This window comes from Aaosphaeria arxii (genome assembly GCF_010015735.1).
Source record: "Aaosphaeria arxii CBS 175.79 unplaced genomic scaffold BU24scaffold_6, whole genome shotgun sequence".
In the NCBI taxonomy this organism is placed as follows: Eukaryota; Fungi; Ascomycota; class Dothideomycetes; order Pleosporales; genus Aaosphaeria; species Aaosphaeria arxii.
Window position 1 is genome coordinate 1,236,552 of NW_022983479.1, and position 20,390 is coordinate 1,256,941.

At 50.6% G+C, this 20,390-nt stretch overlaps 6 protein-coding genes across 6 annotated transcripts; 2 read left to right on the forward strand and 4 right to left on the reverse strand.

Moving 5' to 3' along the window:
* Window positions 1–415: 415 nt before the first annotated feature.
* Window positions 416–2,318, reverse strand: BU24DRAFT_493985 (uncharacterized protein). Its single transcript, XM_033534006.1, has 3 exons — window positions 1,722–2,318; window positions 1,284–1,666; window positions 416–1,229 (listed from the first exon to the last, which is right to left on the reverse strand). Exons 1-3 carry the CDS (start codon window positions 2,068–2,070, stop codon window positions 687–689), a joined length of 1,275 nt encoding a protein of 424 aa, XP_033381862.1. The 5' UTR covers window positions 2,071–2,318; the 3' UTR covers window positions 416–686.
* A 3,032-nt stretch (window positions 2,319–5,350) lies between these two features.
* Window positions 5,351–10,115, forward strand: BU24DRAFT_239816 (uncharacterized protein). Its single transcript, XM_033522265.1, has 4 exons — window positions 5,351–5,672; window positions 5,866–6,231; window positions 6,291–6,448; window positions 6,502–10,115. The coding sequence occupies exons 1-4, from the start codon at window positions 5,654–5,656 to the stop codon at window positions 9,934–9,936; spliced, it is 3,978 nt and encodes a 1,325-aa protein (XP_033381863.1). The 5' UTR covers window positions 5,351–5,653; the 3' UTR covers window positions 9,937–10,115.
* A 708-nt stretch (window positions 10,116–10,823) lies between these two features.
* Window positions 10,824–12,198, reverse strand: BU24DRAFT_483301 (uncharacterized protein). The gene has a single exon (XM_033533277.1). It carries the CDS (start codon window positions 12,099–12,101, stop codon window positions 11,142–11,144), a length of 960 nt encoding a protein of 319 aa, XP_033381864.1. The 5' UTR covers window positions 12,102–12,198; the 3' UTR covers window positions 10,824–11,141.
* Window positions 12,199–13,450: 1,252 nt separating this feature from the next.
* On the forward strand, window positions 13,451–15,308 carry BU24DRAFT_483303 (uncharacterized protein; the record flags this gene model as incomplete). Its single annotated transcript, XM_033533278.1, has 3 exons — window positions 13,451–13,758; window positions 13,810–15,233; window positions 15,277–15,308. 3 exons carry the CDS (start codon window positions 13,451–13,453, stop codon window positions 15,306–15,308), a joined length of 1,764 nt encoding a protein of 587 aa, XP_033381865.1.
* Window positions 15,309–16,215: 907 nt separating this feature from the next.
* Window positions 16,216–17,321, reverse strand: BU24DRAFT_411258 (uncharacterized protein; the record flags this gene model as incomplete). The annotated part of the gene is made up of 2 exons (XM_033526040.1): window positions 16,216–17,214; window positions 17,274–17,321. The coding sequence occupies 2 exons, from the start codon at window positions 17,319–17,321 to the stop codon at window positions 16,216–16,218; spliced, it is 1,047 nt and encodes a 348-aa protein (XP_033381866.1).
* Window positions 17,322–17,821: 500 nt separating this feature from the next.
* BU24DRAFT_239850 (MFS transporter) lies at window positions 17,822–19,908 on the reverse strand. Its single transcript, XM_033522266.1, has 5 exons — window positions 19,476–19,908; window positions 19,149–19,386; window positions 18,886–19,090; window positions 18,581–18,835; window positions 17,822–18,527 (listed from the first exon to the last, which is right to left on the reverse strand). Exons 1-5 carry the CDS (start codon window positions 19,669–19,671, stop codon window positions 17,925–17,927), a joined length of 1,497 nt encoding a protein of 498 aa, XP_033381867.1. The 5' UTR covers window positions 19,672–19,908; the 3' UTR covers window positions 17,822–17,924.
* Between the last annotated feature and the right edge of the window lie 482 nt (window positions 19,909–20,390).

Here is a 20,390-nt window from a genome sequence, read left to right on the forward strand (position 1 = left end):
TAAGTCGCGCGGGCTATATGAACGACGACGACGGGGTTCGGAGTCAGTTCGGCGTCTGGCGGATAGTGGAAGAGGCGGAAAATATTAGGAGTAAAGAATGGATATGGAATCGTAGGAAAAAAGAAAACTAATATCTTTATTGACTCGAGATGTGGATGTGTTGATTCGTGATGTGTGATTGTTGGGGTTTGTTTGAGATGGGTTGATGTGTGTGGTATGCGTGGGGATGGGTCGCTGTGCTTGAGAAGACTAGGGGATGTGGTTAGATGAGGTGAGGGAGTGAGTGTGTAAGGCACATCGGACCCTCGAGGGAAGCAGAGCAGTGTATCTGCTGTGTCGAGACGAGTAGAGGGCACGTTCTGCTGTATTCATGTTCGTCACAATGAATAGTGGAGTGGAGTAGAAGAAAAAGTGTCTCAATTGGGTATCTAAATGCTATTTGAGAAGGGGAAAGGGTGGGTAACAGTGGATATTCGTTTTTATCGTCAGGAGGGAAGTCCAAAATAAGTCAAGGAAGGCAAGGTGAGGCATTCATGGCTCCCAAGAAGGTCGTCTGGCGTCCAGAATGTCAATTTTTCGAGGTCAAGACTCCGGTTGGGCAGGCTGCCGTATTGACAAGGAAGGTTCAGGTCTCGAGGAAGGCAGGATTGCGATTCTGGGAGGATCCTGAGCCTGTCGTTAGCGACTCAATCAGCACTCGTTTCACTACCAGCGCTGGGACTCTTGGTTCCCTGTTCATCGTTGGTAGTTGCGGAAGCTTCTTGGCTGACTTCTTCGTCAGATTGTTCAACCGAAGCTACCTGAATGGTGTCACCACCTGGAAGCTCACTGCTGGCTCTCTCCACATTCGCTGCACAGAGCAAGCAGATGATGGGCGAAGTTTGCCAGGTTTCGCCCGTGTGGCCCTCGCGGTGGTCCGTTACGGTCAATGAGAGACTATTCTCCTGAGAGGTTGTGAGCTCTGCAGAGAAAAGTTGTTCGACTGGAGCTTGGGAAGAAGCGGTGGAGCTCGCGCGTTTGACACCATTGCGCTTCGGACGTCCACGTCGCTTAGTTGCAGCATCCTTGTTCTCAACCACCGGCGGTTCAAGATCGTTGGAGCTGTATGCCTCTTTAACAGCTGCCTGTTCGAGGCATGAAGCATGTAGCCAGCCCAGACAACTGTCGCACTGGATGAGCATTTCATCTGGATTGCACTCACGCTTGTCGATACAATGGCGTGGGAGTTGCTATGGGTGGGTCAGTGATGTCAAAGATGACGACAGTCGAAAGCTATATCATACCGAAAGCCGCTTGGGTGCCGGAGCGGTGAAGTCATACGTCTGTCGATAGAAGAACTGGTCGTATCCCAGCACATCATTACGCTCCGCGGTCTCATTCCAGTGCACGACCGAGATCCGTCCCTCAACAGTGTTCCCGTGTATTACATCCATGTGATTGCTTGCGAGCAACTCATACCGTGCATGATAGGGCCTTCGACCGCCGTGAATTTCGTCGGGCGAATACATCCACAAGATCCTGATATACACATGTCGTTCTCCCCCAGCCCGTATCTCAACAACCTTTGCGATCCATTTGGGGTCGTCTTCGGGACCGGGGAATTGCGCATTTCTCGGAGTGTTGCGGACTAAGACGTAGTCGCCGATCGAGATCCTATCCTCGCCCACTGCAACTTCGTGGTAAGCATTGGTATTACACATGACGATGTTTTGATGAAATACCTTTGAACTGCCTGTAGCGGCGAGCGTCGAGCCAGTATTTGGACGGCGTTACACGATAATACACCTCCCCAACGCTTGTGTCATGAAATGGAGGCGGCTGGTACCTTTCTGCGGGTACCAGCGCATCATCGTACTCGTAATCCGATTTCTTGCTCGACTGAGATTTCTTGATTCGCAAAGTGTTTGACTTGATAGCATCGCTCTGCTTCAATTGCTCAATCTTGAAGCGGAGCTCTTCCAACTTGGACCAGTTGATATTCGCTTTCGGACGTTTGGCCGGAGTATGGGCCGGGCTTTTAGTGCCAACAGAGGGCTCGGTTCCAAGAGAAGACTTGCGCTTTGGTGGCATATCGCAGGCGCTCGTGCAGTACTTTGTCGTAAAATTGTAGGTGAGATGGATGATCAGCGCCGGCCACGACCAAAGTAGCAAACACAGCGTCAAAAGAGATGAATAAAGTAGAATTCAGGGCCAAAAACAAAAGCCGTTCCAGAAGGTACCCCGTCCACCAACCAGTACGCAGTACGGGGCAGATGGATGGTGTGTAGCAAATGATAGCAACAGTAAGTGGATGGAGTACTGACTGTGGGTTGTAAAAGTTGTAGGGCTGTGGGCGCGTCATGCTCCACAGCACGCGAGAAAACGCGACGAGAGAGAGGGTCCGTGCGGATAGTACACTCGAAATCACGTGAATCGCCAATGACGACATACCTTACCCATTGCGATTCAATTGATCTATCGTTACTGTACTGTGTATACCTAGTGTACAAAGAGGACACTTCTCTAGATGATCTTGGAGCGAACAAATGCTAACATTGTGAACATAGCATACCGATACGATATATCAGCTTCTACATAGTATCCGCTTAGAGTACTACAATGATTCAGCCAACCCGGCTGTTCATCCCGAGCCAATACCAACATGAACGATGGAGCCGTAAGGCAGGCCCGGCAGACAACCGATTAATCAACCAGAGACCGTTGACATTCGATTAACCTGCCTTATTGTGATTCGTGAAACAATGCCTGGACAATTCGAGCTGAGGTGTCCCACAGCGTGAGACCAAGGCTGAAACGGGTAGAATGCGTTCCCGACTAGAATCTTAGAATACCCATAGAAAGCAATAATAGTAGTAGTAGCTCGTAGTCTTGTACGAAGTACAATTCTCCATGATCAACTATCTTCAAACCTTGGTGATGTTTGATATCATCGTAGAATTACCTAACCACTTAGTCATTGCATTGATTGGCCCCACTCTCGCATGATCGAGATGCCACCTTATTGTTACTCCATGTCCTCCCTTTCTCCATCTCTCCATCTCACGGACGTTCTCGCAGGAAGCAATCGCAATGAGGAAACATTCCTCGCTCAAGTATTACACAGTTCATGCGTGCGCCTTTTCACCCATCTCCCGCCTCGTCATCCTGCACCGAATGGTTACAGCGCGCACAATATTGACCAAAGCTTGGCTGAGCCGGCCGAGATGCACTGCCCCAATCTCATATACCAACACGTTTCAGCATACACATATACATACGAATGACATTACATATTGATTATTGATTACTGCTACGAGTAGTAGCGTTGTTTGTTGAGGACTCGATCACGATTCGCCAGACTGCTCCGGTTTGTTTCAAAAGGGGGAGGCAAACGCGCTCAGTATGCATGGCACAGCAGACAGATGCAGAAGCTGGAGCAAGAGGACAAGCGGAAGCAGAAGAAGACAGAGGAGGAGAGTGCGAGTTCACTGAACACGAGTAGCGCCCGATTGGGAGGCTACCGCACATAGTCCGAATGCTCTACAGCTACCAAGCACCCAATGCGACCATCGTGACAGAATGGAGTCGTAAGCTTTGGCCTGGCACCGTCCTGACGCCTCGCTCGGAATACGACGATTCGCTGTGACCATCTGTCTATGTCTAAGACGAGACAAGCCTGATGCCCCAACCTTTTCATTGTTAATGGTCGAAGATTGCCGCGCGTGCCTCCTGCAAGTACGACGCCAATAATAGCTCGGCGCGAATCAGTCGGTCTAGTCCGATTATTGTTTACACAATAGCTACATCAACAACAGCTTGCCGTCTTGTTGAGCGAAGTTTCCGATCAAGAATCAATCGGAAGAGATGAAATGATATGCTGTTTGCGCCATTCGGGCTCTCCCACGGTCATGTCTTTGAGGATATAATTTTTCCTTCTTGTTTCCGAATAGCATTTGCTTTTCTCGGGCATACAATGGCTTTCAAGATCTGCCATGTTCCCGTCCTCACCTTTCTACCAATGCTCTGACGCCTCTGACGACGACATCGGCTGCCCACACCGTGCACGCCATGCCATGTGCCTTGGAACCTTGCTAGGCCAACAAGAGGAAGAACATCAGTCCGCGGATCATGACAATTGTACCAACGAATATGTACGAGTAGGAGAACATAACACGGAGACTATGTGGTGCCTCTATATCTGCGATTTGGCATTGTTTTTTTCGTCGACTGTGTACTTGGAATAATCCGGCTTTTTTGGAGTGATAATTCTTCTGTGCAGTCCAGACACAGTCGTGCCCAACATTGACTACATTGGCATCTGATCTCATCTCATCGACCATCAACCGTTGACCAGATTCATCATCATCATCCAAGCAAGCGGGCGACCGTGTCCGCCCTTGGACCCTTTACGCTTTTCGTCATCGTCCTAATACTGTAATTATTGAAAAGGCCTCCCCTGTCCGCCCTCAAGGGTTTAAGGTTAGAAACTCCCCCGGCCTTGTTTCTATTCCAGCAACAGCTTGGCCCGCACTGGTCTACCTAGGTATATACCACTGTGACCGTACTCGTACTCTCGCCCTCTTGCTGTCGCTTTCTTGCCTATATCTTTATTCTTTTATCCTCGGAGCATCTGCTCGTATAGGCCTCCCCTCCGCTCCAATCCTTCTCGTACTCCTCGCCGCTTCGAGCTACGCGCCAGGGTCTCAGGAATCCCCTTCCGGCGTCGCAAATCTATTTTGTTATATATTGTGACCTAGCGTTTACATGATTGTACGAGTACACTAAGCAGCTGCTTCATTCCTCCAAGTGCACTCCACGTTCTCGGCATAGCCATATACGCCTCGAATCCTTTTGCTTCTGTTCCATTCTACCAATATTTCGAAGTCAAGTTAGTCTCCTCCATTAAAACCCCACCTATTATTGTACACAGACTCACATTTACAGTAATACCGTAGAAGGGAAGGGAATCCATTATTGAACGACATTTGTGTCTGACTTGGATACACACACCTGCATCAGGCCAGCCACCTACCTTGGAGAAAGAACGGGTGAGTTTGGTTATTACCATTACTTCATTCACGCCTGCTCAGATTCATTTCCTACCTACCTACTTACTCCATCCTCCGCCGTTCTTCGCTCGTACACTAAAGGCGACCTACTGCTTTCCCGTCCACGCACGCACTTGCGCCCGCATCCATCGTCACCTGCAGTTTAAGATACATACACCTGCACCTTTCTGTCCCTCATCCGATACACAGCTACACTACGCATCACATTCCATTCTTTCCTACAAAACTCCACCGTCTCCGTCTCCCGATCCGCATCTACTATTCACCTCCACTGCATCCTGCCTTCTTTTGGTTCTTTTGCACCGACTGACCATACCTGATCCGCTGTAGTCACTCGTCAGCCATCTTCCCTGTCTCCTTGGCCCTAGTCGCTCGCTTCCTCTCGGCTTGTCTCGTGCCTGTGCCTGTCTGTGCCTGTGCCGCCTGTCCAGTTCCAGTCTCGCATACAGACGACCTTTCAATAGCACCCTTGCGTCCACCCGGAACTTCCGTGGCGTGGGCGGCTGATCTATCAACACCACGCGCATTCACACAACTTCTCTTTTTCTGGCAACTCACACCCAGCTGCCGCTTACACCTTTGAGCCAATTCCCCTGCTTGCAGCCATGGTCCGCTCAAGAAGAGGTAAATATCTCCCTAGCCTCCCTCCCTCGTTCGTCCTTTGCATTCGCATTCCCTTCACGTTGTACACCCGGCATCAACTCCCGAGCCCTCTATCCTGACCCAAACTTTACCACAACCTCCCCCGAAATCTTTCAGTATCTACAACCCGTCTAGAATATTTCACTAATGCTGCGCTCTGTGCGCCCTTCTACAGTACTTTCTTTTATGTCAGAATGGGGTGGCGGCTCACCACATAGGAAATCGTCTGCGGCCGCTTCGCCCATAACGTCCCCGTCCCCCTCCAATACGCCGCAGAACACGGGAACCGCATACCCAAACCCATCTGCCTCTTCCGCCGCTCTCGATCAATATGACGGCACAACGGCGAATACTCAGCATCGTTCTGACTCGAGACCCTCGTCACGGCCCATGTCAATGATACAAACCTACCAACCGCCCGTAATGGAGGTGTCACAGGACACGCTTCCCGAGCTCCAACGCATATTCACGTTTCTCAACAGCCATTCGAATAAGCTATATCAGGAGGGATATTTCTTGAAGTTCCACGACACAGACTCGCGTATGTCTAGCCTTTCCCGGCGTCACCCAAACCCCGCGTCACAACTGACCTTTGTTTAGGTGGCCGGCCCGCTGCCGATCGAGTGTGGCAAGAATGTTTTGCCCAACTTGTAGGCACAATTCTTTCTCTATGGGATGCTAGCGAGCTAGACAAAGTAGGCGGCGATGCGGAGGTGTTGCCCACTTTCATCAACCTGACCGATGCGGCGATCCACATGGTAGGACAAGATATCACAGTACCCCAATGTCCCGTCCCGCTAAACTTCTTTAGATGCCCTCCATGGTCCTCAGCGACGGTAAAAAGCTCGACAATATTCTCAGCATCTCGACCGCGGCGAGTAACAAATATCTGTTCCACTTCAACTCCTTCAATTCCCTTACCCAGTGGACTGCCGGCATCCGTCTCGCCATGTACGAGCATACGACATTGCAAGAGGCGTATACGGGTGCTTTGATCGCAGGCAAGGGCAAGCAATTGAACAACATTCGTGCTATTCTGGACCGCCAGCGTGGTTTGCACGAGGATTGGGCCCGCGTCAGGTTCGGTGCTGGAACTCCTTGGCGACGGTGCTGGTGCGTTGTAAGCCCGCCAGACGAAAAGGAGTACGCCAAACTCCAGAAGTCGCAGAAGAAGCAGAGCATTTATGGCCATAAACCTATCGTTCTCAAGGGTGACATTAAGTTCTACGACACCAAAAAGATCACCAAGAAGACACGACCAATTGCGACTGTCCGGGAGGCCTACTCGTGCTATGCCATCTATCCCCAATCCAAACCACTCATCGATCAGTCTACGCTTGTAAAGATCGAGGGAAAGATCACCATTCATTCTAAACCGGAATCTGTCACCGAAGGCTTTGTTTTTGTCATGCCTGAAACGCACCCCGCAGTCTCTGGTTTCGAGATCATGCTTCGCTTCCTGTTCCCTGTGTTTGATACTTTTGCGCTCTACGGCCGGCCTCAGAAACTGATCTCCGATGTTCTCGACACACGAGGACTCATGTTCGCCATGCCTCCTGATAGGCGATATGGTTATCTAGAGATGTGGGATGTTGTCAGCCTCATTCACGCCGAAGGTAGCCAGAACTGGTCTGAGCGACAATGGCGAAGAGAGCTAAAAGAGTTGACGTCGAAACGCATGCTGGCGACCCCATCCCGCGGTACCAGCAGGGCTGGTAGCCGGAGAAACACCCTCAGTCGCGCAAGCCTGTCCGGACGAAACGGTGGTGTTCGGTTCGACGAACACGGCTCCGCTCGCTCCCAACCTTCCACCAGGCAGTCATCCCCATCGCGCCAGCTCGATTTCGAGGCCCAAGGTCCACGACGCGTTGATTCCGCACCTCCTACGTCTAACTTGTCTAATTCCCGCCACCAGCGATCTGTATCAGAAGCTACTGGCTACAGGTCTCGAAGTAAGGAGGCTCCGTCGCGCTTTGCTCACGACAATGGCATCGATGACTATGATACTCCCCCTCCGCCGCCACAGCACGGTTACATCCCGACCAGTGGTGAGGATATCTTTTCGGACGGAGAAGCCAGCCCTATTCGCGATCTCCCGCAAGTCCAGGTAGCGCCAAGTGCACCTCCCAGCAATCCTGTTGCCGCTCCCCCATCATTTGCTCACGCACCGAGTCAACGGCCACCTGTGCAACCAGCCCAAGCACATGCAATGAAGCCCAATGCCCACATTGATTCGGCCACTCTTCATCAATTGGCGGATGCCACTCATGCAACACTACCAGCAGGCATCGCAGTTGCTGGTGCTGCAGCAGCCTGGAAGAGCCAAGATAGTTTGGCCAGCAGGCGGAGTGGTGAACATGACAGAGACGGAAGCCCAATGCATCTAAATGTAAACGGACGACCGCAACTAGCTGATCAACAACCACACAGTGCGAATAGCTCCCGTTCCGGCCATTCGGGCTCCAGGCTACCGACCATCCCCGCCTCTCCCTTCGTCGAGCAACCAGAATTCGTGCAATCGCCCGCGGTATATCAACCTGCAGCACCTGCTGTACCGGAGTATGCGGAAGTGCCTTCGCAACCCGATGGAGAACTTGCGCACCGCCCGCGTCCTACCAGCAGCGGCAGCCAAATCCATCGTAAACCAGTACCAGGTCGGTCTTCACTATCCTCGCGAGGGGACCCTGATAATCGTTCAACAAAAAGCTCAAGTCACGGCAGTTTCAGAAATGACCTAATGGATCCAGCGGCCCTCGCGGCCCTGGACTACACCGACCCCAGCATGCTCAGGACGGCAACGATGTCAAGCAGCGTCTACGATGATGACACGGTGTCGACATCCACTCCAGATTACGCAAGTGTATATAGTCAAGAAAGCAAACCGCCTGTCAAGAGGGTACCGGAGCGTCAGGAGCGACCGCGTAGTGGGATGTTGAAGTTTGTTGGTGATCCAGATCTGAATAAGAAGAAGACGGAGGTTACGGTGGGCGATGTGCACTATAATCCCGGGGCAAAACAAGAAGAACCCACGTCCGATATTCCTGAGATTGATTTTGGTCCCACTTACTCTTTGAATCCTGATGCTAAACGGCCCGGGACCAGCGGAACCATGACTCAGGACCTTCACGATAGTGGCTTTTCCCGCTCACAAGAGAAACTCAGTCTAACCCCGGCGGAGCAAAAGCGTCAGTCTTATCTCACTGGACGAACAACCCCTATTGCCGCTGCTCATATGCGAAGCTCTTCTGCATCACCCAATTACTCAGATACTCGCAGTGTTGCCTGGCAGCCTGGCATGACTTCTCAAGTATCATCCGAGAGGCCCAAGTTGACTCCCGATGAATGGGTGGCACAGCGTGCCGCTCCAGGTCCACAGGCTTCTCCGGTCTACTCGCATGGGCGTAGCAGGTCGCATACGCCCACGCTACTCACCCGGAACCACTCCGGTGATTGGTCCCATATGCCGCAGCTTCAAGAAGCGATGCCTGCCCGTCCTCCAAGCCGCCCGTTGAGCCGTCCCAATTCACGTGGCGCAACCCATTTGTTAGATCAACGGCCGACCTCCCTATCTGCACGTGAACAGGAGCAAGTTGCCCGAATGACCGGAACCCCCCTTATTGACCTGAAGCACAATGTGAAAGAACCCCCGAAGCCATCATCCGCGGGCCTGACTGCATATATCGATAAGCGTGAGAAAGAAAAGGCAAAGACCAAGGCAAACCGTAATTCAGTCGCCATGCAAACCGAAATTGATCGACGAATGATGGCAGCTCAGCAGCGTCAAATGATGGAAATGCAGCACATGAACCAACAGCAGACGAACCAACAAATGGCAATGGCGCAGAGCCAATATGCTCCTTCCGTCATGGGTGCTCCGTCGATGATGGGCGCTCCAACCATGATGGGCGCCCCTTCCGTCATGGGCGGAGGCTCTCCCTCTGTAATGGGCACTCCTCCTATGATGGCAGCGCCCCAGGGATACCAGCAAGCCTTTGCGTATTCAAGCCCTAGCCAGATGCAGCAGATGTATCAGCAGCCTCAACAGGGCTACTTTCCACAGCCTTCCATGTCTCCTGCCATGCAGCAGGGTTTTGGAACTCCTAGTCCACAGCCAATGCAAGGGCAGTACTTTCCACAACAGCAACATATGATGCAGCAACAACAACCGCAGGCACAGCCGTACGGTGCCAGCTTTGACCAAGCCCAGGCGGCGGCGCGTTTTGCCCACCATCAACGCCGGGGTTAGATTCCATCAATGTGACAGAAGATAGAGCGTGGCCGAAATCATTGAGTGAGGATTGGACCGTTGAAGATGGCGGTCGACGTTGCTTTTGTGTGAAGCGAGCAGAGGCAGTCAACGTAAGATGAAAGAGAAGCTTTCCGATTCGATTCTATGTAAATTCTTCATTGGAGAACCACAACTTTCGCATAAAGGCGACAACAACGATCACGACGAAATGGATGACTGCACAAGAACCATCATCATCACGACTCATATTCACTGTATCATTTCCGTTCTTCTGCATATAAGGGATTTCCCGTTTTCCCTCTTCATAGCAAAGCGGTCTGTTTTAACTGGTATTTCCATTGCACTTTCCGGGAGTTCATAGCATGCAGAGCAGATTTGTTTTGAGGGAGAGATTGAGAAAAAATTTCGGAGACATGAAAGCTGTTCCTCCGGGTGCGCGAACGGGCAAAGGGGATTGGGCTTTAGACTTTTGGGGGCCATCGATGTCCTGGTGTGTCACAAATACATGTATGTATGTGTGTTTTCGGTATATAGAAGAGTGCAAATCATACGAAGGATTCGTGCCGCCAGACTTTCGGACGTGCCATTATCGTTGCATTGTCATTTGGTGATTCGGTATGATTGAATGATTGAAGGAGATGCCAATGTAGTACGAGGAGCAACGCTTACCCGACTCTACCGCGCCCTACCTACCCCGAGTTGACCTCACACATTTCTCATTTTCCATTGGCTGAATTAGTCGCCCACTGAGGTATTTGTTTGGTTGCGCTGGAGGCGGGGGCATGTGAGAGGATTGTGTTGGGTTTTGAGATTCCATTTGGTTTAAGTGTTTGGGATTTGGAGATGGTGAGGGTTTTAAGACGATTAATTACTGAAGTATAGAGGCTTTGTTATGTTAAAGTTATTATACATTATTGCTAGGTAGAGGGACTGTGTATATTTCTTTCCCTATTCAATCGAATTATAACTGAGTTGACAGAACGGGAAACAATAAAAGAGATCTGAGTGGCAGTGTTGCTGTGCTAAGGAAATGGTGTGTGATAAGAAATTTGACAAAGTCCAATAACGGAACAACATCAACTTTTGATAACCTTTCGACAACATCTTTCTCACACCAGTCCAGCTAGTTAGAGAACCACACTTAGTTGCATCAACGTAACAAATCAATTGGGTTCGTATAACCCAATCTCTCATCACCATCATCACTTAACCTCCGCCACAATATCCAACCACCCCTGAATCAAATTGATCAACCGCTTCCGCCGGTCCCTCACCTCAGCATCCGCAATAGCATCCGTCGGAACCAGGCAAAGAATCTGCGTCAACTCCTCCGTCAACCTCGTCCTCTCCTTTAGCGCCCTCCCCACCACATCTCGAGGCCGACGCCCCACGAAGTCCTTGCATTGCGGAGCATACTCCCTCGCGAACCGATCCCACAGCGCGTCGAGAGTGCGGCTCATGAGGCGGTCTTCCGCGGAGGGAGGCCCGATGTCTGCGATGGAGTCGGGGGACTTGGAGCGTCGCTCCGTGGCGGGTTTGCGGCCGCTGAGACTGTCTTTGTAGATGGCGGTGCCTTTGCGGAAGTGCGGGAGGGGGGTGGGGGGTTCGTTGTTGCGGGCCATTTTGGGGGGTGAGGGGGAGTGGTGTGTGTATTTGTAGTTGGAGGTTGAGGTGGTTTTGGTTTTGGGATTGTTGTGGTCGTGGTGATTGGGTTGGTGCTTGTGGTGATGGTGGTGGTGCTTGTGGCTTTTGCGGGATCTCAGTGCGGGCTTGAGGTCGTGTTTGATGCCCACGACGACGTCGTCGTCGTCGGTGGTGGGCTTGAACGACATGCTGTCATGACTCTGAGTGGACGACGTACGAGAATGCGTCCTAGTTCTGCCGTGTGACGACGGGGGCGGGTAGATCTTGATTCTGGGGAGCGGGCGCTCGGCGATTGGGTCGACGAGGTATTCTAAGTCTGAGTCGTCCGAGACGTCGTCGGAATCTGGGTCGGCATTGTCGGAATAGTCGAGCTCGGGTACGTCGCGGTCGTTGAGGTCATCTGTGAGTGGATCTTTGAGATCGGAATAGTAGGATAGTGTGCCGCAGCAGGGGCAGGAGAATCGTTTGGAGCTTGGTTTGAGGCCTGGGGATTTGCCTCGTAAGGACTGGAAGATCATGTTGGTTATAGGGAGCTTGGTGATGTGGGGAAAGTATGGATCAGTGGCTGATATAACCAGAGAAGTAGTTGTAAGTTGTTAAAATGTGACGAATTCGGTGATGCAAAGATAATATAGAAGACACTGATCAAACTGTTTGTCAAGTGTCATACAAAGTTTGATATTGCCGAATTTGTTGAAAGCTGTAGAATCAAACAATATGATAATGATGATTCTGTATAGCAGATTATATTCTCGTCTATAGGCGCCTGTAGATATTCCGAATTAGTAGAGCTCGGCCTCTCATCCCAATTTGTAGGTATAGCCGCCAGTATGTTCTACCTTGAGACTGCATAATGGCGTTTCGTCGACCAAGCGAACACTAGCGCAGCCAAACAGACCGATCAAGAAGAAGTGTTACGCATACGCCCCAGGGGCAGCTTGCGGACGTATCAAACGCTCGCAACCCGGCCCCCACAGCTAACCCACGTGCGAATTGCTACCATGAACTGCTAAAAAAGCATGCAATTCGCTTTCCAGAATGTATTTAAGCGATGCTGCGATCGAACGAGTCGCGTTTAGAGGTCAATCAGGGGCGCAAGTGACATAGAGCTGAAAACGACAAGCCTACATCCTCCGATACATTCACTTTGCTGTGTAAAGTGGCCCCCAACTCGGCAAAGATAAAGACCATTAGAGTTTGTTCAGTGTACATATTTCGACCACGTAAAAGGAACCAAGCAAATGATTGCGTCGGAACTGCCAAACCAGCTGCCTCTTTCGGTTGTTTACATTATGCTCAACAACGATCCATAGCGTCCGTAGATGTATTTTAGGTTTCAAGGCAGGTTTCGTCCTGCTTTCCAGGCTTCAGCCTTGTGGCCTTAAGAGTAAGTGCAGCGTGGGGGAACAGATTATACAATTCTAAATGTCCTAGAGGTGAATTAAGCTGGAGCTAAAAGCACCAATGAGTTGACTGTTTCCGGTTGTCCGAAGTATGCTGAGACCCTTCCAAGCCGTGACACTTTTCACTCAAACCGCCTATCAAAACGTTGAGTGATTGATTGAGGCACCTCGCTGGTGCATTGACTGCAAGATAAGAAGGAAGTTCACTTGAAGCTCTGTGCTTGGATGCTGTCATTAGGCATCTACAATTATGGTGAATCGGTGCCACATGATTCATTTCTCATTGCGCACGGAGCAAGCCAAAGATGTGAGGCTGGCACTTGCAGCAGCACAGTAAACTGATTAATCAGGTCTCACAATGATTCTTATCAACAGTTCTATATGAAGAAAAGAAATTCGACTTCCTTCTCCACTACATCTATTGCAACAAACGTCTCGACTACTGTTCAATGGATCCAACAACCATGGACAACAATCACCATCCACCACCAACTTTGTCGCCATTGGAACGCCTGCCACTACTCCCACTCGAGCAGATCTGCGAATATCTTGGTGCAGGAGATAAGAAGCGATCCAGTCTTCTGGCATTTGCATTGGCCAGTAAGCACTGTTGCGAAATAGCAGAACGCGAACGATTCGAACGGCTTGTGCTCGACGTGAAAGGCGAAGAGCATGCAGCATCCCTGATCGAACAAATCCAAAAGACGCTTTCGATAAAAGACCGTGTGCGATATGTTCGTCGAGCGAAAGTCTTTGGGAGCATGGTAGGAAGGTACACGGATTCAACCCGATTGTGAACCAAGGATCCCTGTTTGAAAAGAAGACTGAAGGAACTCACCAATGACGAAGACCCTTTCACAAGGCCAAACCAAGAAACATCTTTCGTTGGCGTAGATCTCTCATGGAAGAAGAACAAGCGACAAGCCAACCTGAGATGGAGAAAATTTGCAGCATTTATACGGACGCTACCAGTACTGAAAGAGCTAGTTTGGGTATCTTTTGATCAGGTTCCACGATGCTTGTTAGATGTTCTCCACACAGAATGTGTCAATGTTACTTTGCATGTTCTCACCTTTAGTATACGCAGCGTCTATCAGGGGACTACGGAATATGGCGAAGTTGATCCCGATGAATATGCTCTGATCTCGTCGCCTAACCTGGTCAGCATATCGGGTCCCTCCATTTCAGTCCATCATCCACGTCTCGACTATTCCACACATCCCAACCGCTATGCACATCTCGATTACAATGATAAGATTAAAATCGCCATGGCGAGGGGACTGGCTCCTAATTTACGATCTCACTGTTTATGGCCACAAGATCTGCCAATTGCGGGAGAGGGACTGGATTATCCACGGACAAAGTATACTTGGCACGACCCATTTAAGGCCGAACCCCAGGGACAGTCCTACGAAAACACAGGACCTTTGAAGCGGTGGATATGCGTCTTGGATCAGGATTTATTCAAAGAACTCGAGAGACGTCGATCTCTCGACTCTCGGAGCAGTGTCGCAAAGCACGCTTTGAAGATGTTGTCCGACGAGTTGGTAAACTATGATTCGAGCAACCTCGCAGCCGTGGTCGTGAACATGATCTCGTTCCGGGCCCATGAAAGAGCACTCATAATGCGGTTTTTGGTGGCCATGCCGCCACTCACTGTACTAAAACTTGAGGCAGTCAACGATCATATCATACAAGCCATCCGAAAGCAACACGGACAATCTTTGAAAACTCTGGAGGTAGAATATCTCATTTGCATGACTAGAGAAATCGAGGAAATTCACGGAAGTTGCCCTAATCTCCGTCACCTCAGTCTTACACTCTTGCGAAAAAACGGGGATGTAAAGGAAGTTGCCTTATACAAAGCCCTGGGTCGATTCCGGAGACTGGAATCTCTCTCCCTAAAACTTATGAATGATGTCTTTAGAGACAATCCCAATGAAATCAATACCAATCGGACACGTCGCGAGCTCATCGATGGTGCAGTCGACCAAACCCTCGTTCAGGCGATCTTTCGATATATTTTCGAAAAGCATCGTATAGAGCTAGAAGGACTAAACCCATCCCTTCAGCGTCTAAAGATCCAAAGCGCCCCACTGTTTACCAAGCTGGCCGTTACAGAAAAGATTTGTGCTTATATGTCTCGGCGCTGGCAATGTGAACGCCGTCGGGTGGGTCTGGAGTGTGGGGAACTCCACTGCGAAGAGCTCTCGCGCCCATTGTGCCTAGGTCAGTTTAGGTACAGAGGTACGTTTAGATCGGATAGAAATTTCAAGGAAATTATGTCCAGATGGGAGAAGTCATCAGGATCAGGACAAATAAAGAGAATAATGATCATGGCAGTTTGGGAAGAACTATGGCCAGAGTCCAAGGGAAGAAAAGACTGGTATGATGTTTGGCACAGTTTCCCTTTGGCTGAATATTAAGATTTCCCTGCCTGTTCGTCTGGCACATCTTCGTCATCCACCACCCGAAGACTGGTATGTTGGCGATGAAGAAGGACTGAGGGTCGTTTCTTTTTAGCCTTTGGTATTTGTCTTTAACCTGTGTTATGGGAAATCTTCCACGGACCCCTAATACGGCATTGTGGCGAGCTATGTAAGATGTTTGTTTTGGTAGGAACTGGTTTCAGGACCAGCCTTCAACTGCATGACCTATAGAGATGTATGCTTTTCAGCCATGGTCAGAACTTCGATTACATTACCCTCTATATATATACAAATACAACCTTTAATCTTTGATCCTTTAATTAGGATACAACATAGAAGTGACTGTTCATTGGAAGTTGTATGTCAACCATCCCAAAGGCAAATTCATGTTCACTGTGATGCGTAGAAGAATTCTCAAAAGATAGTAGCCATACGAGAGATCTTAATCCCCAGAGATGAACAGCTTCTACTGTTTTAACTTTTGTTTTTACTATCTTGTCCTACACCTGTCTGTCACCTCTGTAATATAGCAATACAGGAAAAGCCCTTTTCCATGCAAACCTCCTTAAATTGACTGGATTCTTTCATCGAGTTAGAAGAACGACGTCATTGCTACCGTGAAATATGGAACGGGAATCCGAGACAAGGTTTCTAGATTCTCTTAGGCTATGACAGATACTAAAAAGCAAGACGTCAAACACCAGAGGATTTCGCTGATACAAAACCAACCTTCACTCTCGACCAAACCAGTACCTGAGAACCCCATACAACCCTTCTCTCCATACACACAATCAAACTCATCAAACCAAAACCCCCCTCTTCCTCTCCTTCCCCCTACCCCCCTCCCCATCCTCCCCATCCTCCCACCCAAACCACCTCCTCGGCCAAATATTCAATCCAATCTTCTCCCCCCTCCTCACCGGCAACCCCGCATGCCTAACCCTCTCATCCCCAACCCCCTCCCCATCAACATTAACCCAAAACACCGCATTCCCCACAACCGGCTTAAACGCCACGCCCCCCTCGACGCCCACATCCTCCCCCGGCACCACCGTATCCCCATACACCTCCCGCAACGCGGAGGCATTGGTGAGAGGACGCACGTCGGGGAACCACGTCTCGCCGCCCTCGAGGGCGTCCGCGCGGAGGAACACGAAGAAGGATGCGGGGCGATTGTACAGGCGGCCGGAGTTGGGGTCGCCTGGGGCGCGGAGGACTTGGTGGGTGGGCCAGTGGTCGGTGTGGAGGTCGAATTTCTGGGTGGGGTGGTAGCGGACGAGTTGGGGGGTTGAGAAGGGGGAGGAGGGGGGGAGGAGAGGGCCCATGAAGGTGCGGGCGCGGGAGAGGAGGCAGGTTACTAGGGGCGAGGTGAGAGGGAGGCCGGCGGAGGTGGAGGTGCGGCCGTGGACGGGGATATTGCCGGAGGGAGTGGAGATGTGGGAGGGGGTGAAGAGGGAGGCGCCGAGGTGGATGAGGGAGGTGGATTCGAGGGGGGTTAGGAAGGAGGTTATGTAGATTACGAGGGGGGAGGTTGAGATTATGGTGGTGGTGTAGGTGTGGTTTGGGGTGCAGGTTGTGAGGGGGGTGAAGGTGGTGAAGGGGGTGGTGTCGTTGAGGAGGTTGTCGTGGGATGTTGATGAGTTGGTGTTGGTGGATGAGATATCATTCCAGGTATTGAAGATGGGTGGAAATTGCACGGGGAGGAATTGGTTGAGGACTCCTGTCCCAAGAACTGCTGATACTGTCACTAGAAGAGCTACAGAAGAGATGGGAAGTCTATAATGGGATCGTGGGTTCTTCTGCTGATGATGTTAGATCGATACAGTTTGGGTGTGAACGTTTATGAATAAGAGCCTACGTTGATCGTGTTTGGATCCCGTGGTCGAACTTCATCTTTTACGTCCATCTCTTTGGCAGTCGTGAAGATCGTAGCTCGCAGAACCTGAGGCTGAATGGGCAGGTATATCAAAAGGATAAGACGGTGACTTGGGCAGTCAGTGAATCACAAGTCATTACAATCCAAGACCAGCTTCGCAGGCTCAAGTACGCAATGCAAACATCCGACTATAAATTATCAGAAGTTGCCAAAAGACCGTTTCTCCCACAAGACAGATATATCATTTCCCCAACACACCCTGTCCCCTCACATGTATCGGAACATTCGACACAGCTTCCATATTACAGTAACGCTCGCTTGGCTCCCCAAGCGATGGGGAAATTATCTGGGGTTTAATCAACATGGCGGGGAATCCCTGCACGTGGATAAATGAAACGAAGAAACACGTTATACTTTTCCCAAGCATGTGAGCTTTCCAAAAAAAATACGTTTAAAGATGCAGGGCAGGTTGGCACTGGGCAAATCAGCTTTGATAGATGGAAATAATATTGAACTATTATCATATAGTGATTAGCTATTCTTGAGCAGTCTTGGTATCTCGTGTATCAGCAACAAACCCCCTACGTTCTTAATGATGCGTCTTGTAAGTAAAGCAAGCAAGCAGTACGCCCCCTAAGCGTTGAAATGCCACCTCGGATGTCTATCACCCTGCCTCAGATCCTCATCGGAGTCATGGAACCCATTCGTCTCGGGGTGCGTGGCGAGATACTCTTGTTTCTGTCTATTCTCCTTGTTGAGGATGACCCAAAGCGTGCTCACGACGACGATATTCATGACGAGGTACCCGAGCGCGAAGGAGTGACCTAGGAGGTACCGCGGCGCGGTCTTGGGGCGGTAGAGCTGGGTACCCAGCACGGCGCCGAGGTTGCCGATGGAGATCTGCATAGCGTTTGCGGTTGCGCGCTTGGTTTGCCCGGAGACGTTGATGGCGGGCCAGGAGAGGACGAGGGCGACGGAGGGGTAGATGCCGACGGCGGCGAAGAAGGTGCCGAGGTAGGAGACGCCGGGTTTCTGTTTGGGGTTGGGGTTGGAGAGGAGGATGATGTAGCCGATTATGGCGAAGGAGGAGGTGATGACGATGAAGAGGGCGCGCTTTTTGTATTTCTCGGAGAGGATGGCCCAGAAGACGGTGAAGATGGTGGCGACGGCGTAGGGGGGGATGGTGAGGAGTTGGGAATGCGCGGAGGTGTAGCCCATGTCTTTAATGATTGTTGGCTGTGCAGGTTGTGAGCATAACGCGTTGATTAAGTCTACAGGAAGAGACTTACCATGAAAAGAGACAGAGTATACAAGGGAAGACTCATGGTGTGGAATCCAAGGCCGTATAACCAAACCTTGATATCTTTGCAAGATTCCCATACATCGGCCCACCTGAAAGCCTCCTGGTTCGTTGCATCGCTATCAGCCTTCAGACGAGCCTGGATGAACGCACGCTCCGTCTTGGACAACCAGCTGACGTTCTCGGGATAGTTGGAGATGAACCAGTAGGCAATGACCGCAATGACGCAGGTAAGAATACCTTCCTATATCATTGTAAGATTGATGAACAGATATAAACTCAAAGCGAACTCACGAGAATGAAGATCCATCGCCATCCCGCATACCCACCAACACCCTTCATATGCGCAATACCCCAAGCCAGGATACCACCAAATGCGCCCGCAAGCGAAGCGCAGCTGAAGAACAGAGAAATGCGGTACTGTCGCTCATCTCTCTTATACCACATGGAAAGATAGTACACGACACCTGGGAAAAGGCCGGACTCTGTCACACCCAAACTACATCCCAATCAGCATCGAGAAAGTCAATTCGTCTCCAGCAGCCACGGCAACTTACAAGAAGCGCACGACGAAGAACCCAGCAAGATTCTGGGTAACACCCATAAGCGTAGCCACGATCCCCCATGCGAGCGTCAAAGTTGGCAGCCAGAATTTGGGCGTGGTCCTCTTGAGAATGATGTTGCATGGTATTTCGAAGAGCACGTAGCCGATGAAGTACAACGTCAGACCTGTTAGGTACTGGTTTCCTGTCATTCCAAGATCGGTGGTGAGGCCCTCAATACGCGCGTTGGCGACTGTTGGTTGTTATGTTAGTCACATGACGTCAAACAGCACCATGACGGAGGAGAAAAGATAGATAGTGCTGGGTAGTTGATTGGCATACCATTGCTACGGTCGAGGAAAGATAACAAGTAGAGAACCGATACCGCGGGAAGCAATCTCAGGTCCAATGCACGCAGCAACTTCTTCTCATTGACGGCACCGCTCTCAGCCTCGAGCTCGGAATCAGATGTATTAGACGCAGGCGGGCCCTCGCCTTTGGTAGCGTCGAGCTCACGCTTCTCTTGCTCGGTCGCCATGTTGTTGGAACGCCAGTAGGATGTGATCGATGAATGATTCAACTTTCAATTGCAATCCCAAAAGTACAGGCAGAAGGAAGGAAAACCGTTGTCCCTGTCCCAGTATCCAGGTCTAGCAACGAGAACAGCACGCTGCAGCTCTTTAATAAAACGGCGACATTGGCCGGCCGTCACAGACAGACTCCTGCATGATGCAATGGCAACCCACAAGACTGTCATCACGCAAGCGAGTCCTTGAACAAGACGCCACGGAGACAAAGCTTCATGGGGTAATGAAGTCTTGATTGGGTTGTGGGCGCTCATGTAACTGGGGTTTTTGGGACATGGCGGCGGACGCGAACCTGCCCCATGCGATGAGCTAATTCATGGCGGACCATTTATCATTGGTGATCGTAGGGGAATTCTGATGACATTTTGGGGATTACTGTCTAAGCGTGGGAGCGGGAGCTACAGAATGAACTGGTAGTAGAGGTGAATGGTAGTCGCTGGTAGCAGATGGGATGTGATATTCGGCATCGCGGGGGTGAATGTCGTGATTGCCGATCTGCATGCCCCCGTCTCTTTGCTAGCGGGGCGGGAAACCGTTCTTGACGAGGCTTTTGGTCCGATGGATGGGATCGAGGCTAATGGTGGAGGGCTAGATCTTCTGCATAATTTCTTTTCTACATTGTGCTACTGGATCGGCGGAGTGTAGGAGATTGAGACCGGGCGAATCGAAT

Bases quoted from the DNA above. Each gene is read 5' to 3' on its own strand.
- BU24DRAFT_493985 (XM_033534006.1), bottom strand. From the start codon at position 2,070: ATGCCACCAAAGCGCAAGTCTTCTCTTGGAACCGAGCCCTCTGTTGGC. The intron at 1,667-1,721 runs GTATTTCATCAA...ACGAAGTTGCAG, and splicing joins CCGCTACAGGCAGTTCAAAG to TGGGCGAGGATAGGATCTCG. The intron at 1,230-1,283 runs GTATGATATAGC...ACCCACCCATAG, and splicing joins CGGCACCCAAGCGGCTTTCG to CAACTCCCACGCCATTGTAT.
- BU24DRAFT_239816 (XM_033522265.1), top strand. The intron at 6,232-6,290 runs GTATGTCTAGCC...ACCTTTGTTTAG, and splicing joins GTTCCACGACACAGACTCGC to GTGGCCGGCCCGCTGCCGAT. The intron at 6,449-6,501 runs GTAGGACAAGAT...AAACTTCTTTAG, and splicing joins CCGATGCGGCGATCCACATG to ATGCCCTCCATGGTCCTCAG.
- BU24DRAFT_239850 (XM_033522266.1), bottom strand. From the start codon at position 19,671: ATGGCGACCGAGCAAGAGAAGCGTGAGCTCGACGCTACCAAAGGCGAG. The intron at 18,836-18,885 runs GTGAGTTCGCTT...ACAATGATATAG, and splicing joins GGCGATGGATCTTCATTCTC to GAAGGTATTCTTACCTGCGT. The intron at 18,528-18,580 runs GTAAGTCTCTTC...CAACCTGCACAG, and splicing joins ATACTCTGTCTCTTTTCATG to CCAACAATCATTAAAGACAT.
- BU24DRAFT_483301 (XM_033533277.1), bottom strand. From the start codon at position 12,101: ATGATCTTCCAGTCCTTACGAGGCAAATCCCCAGGCCTCAAACCAAGC.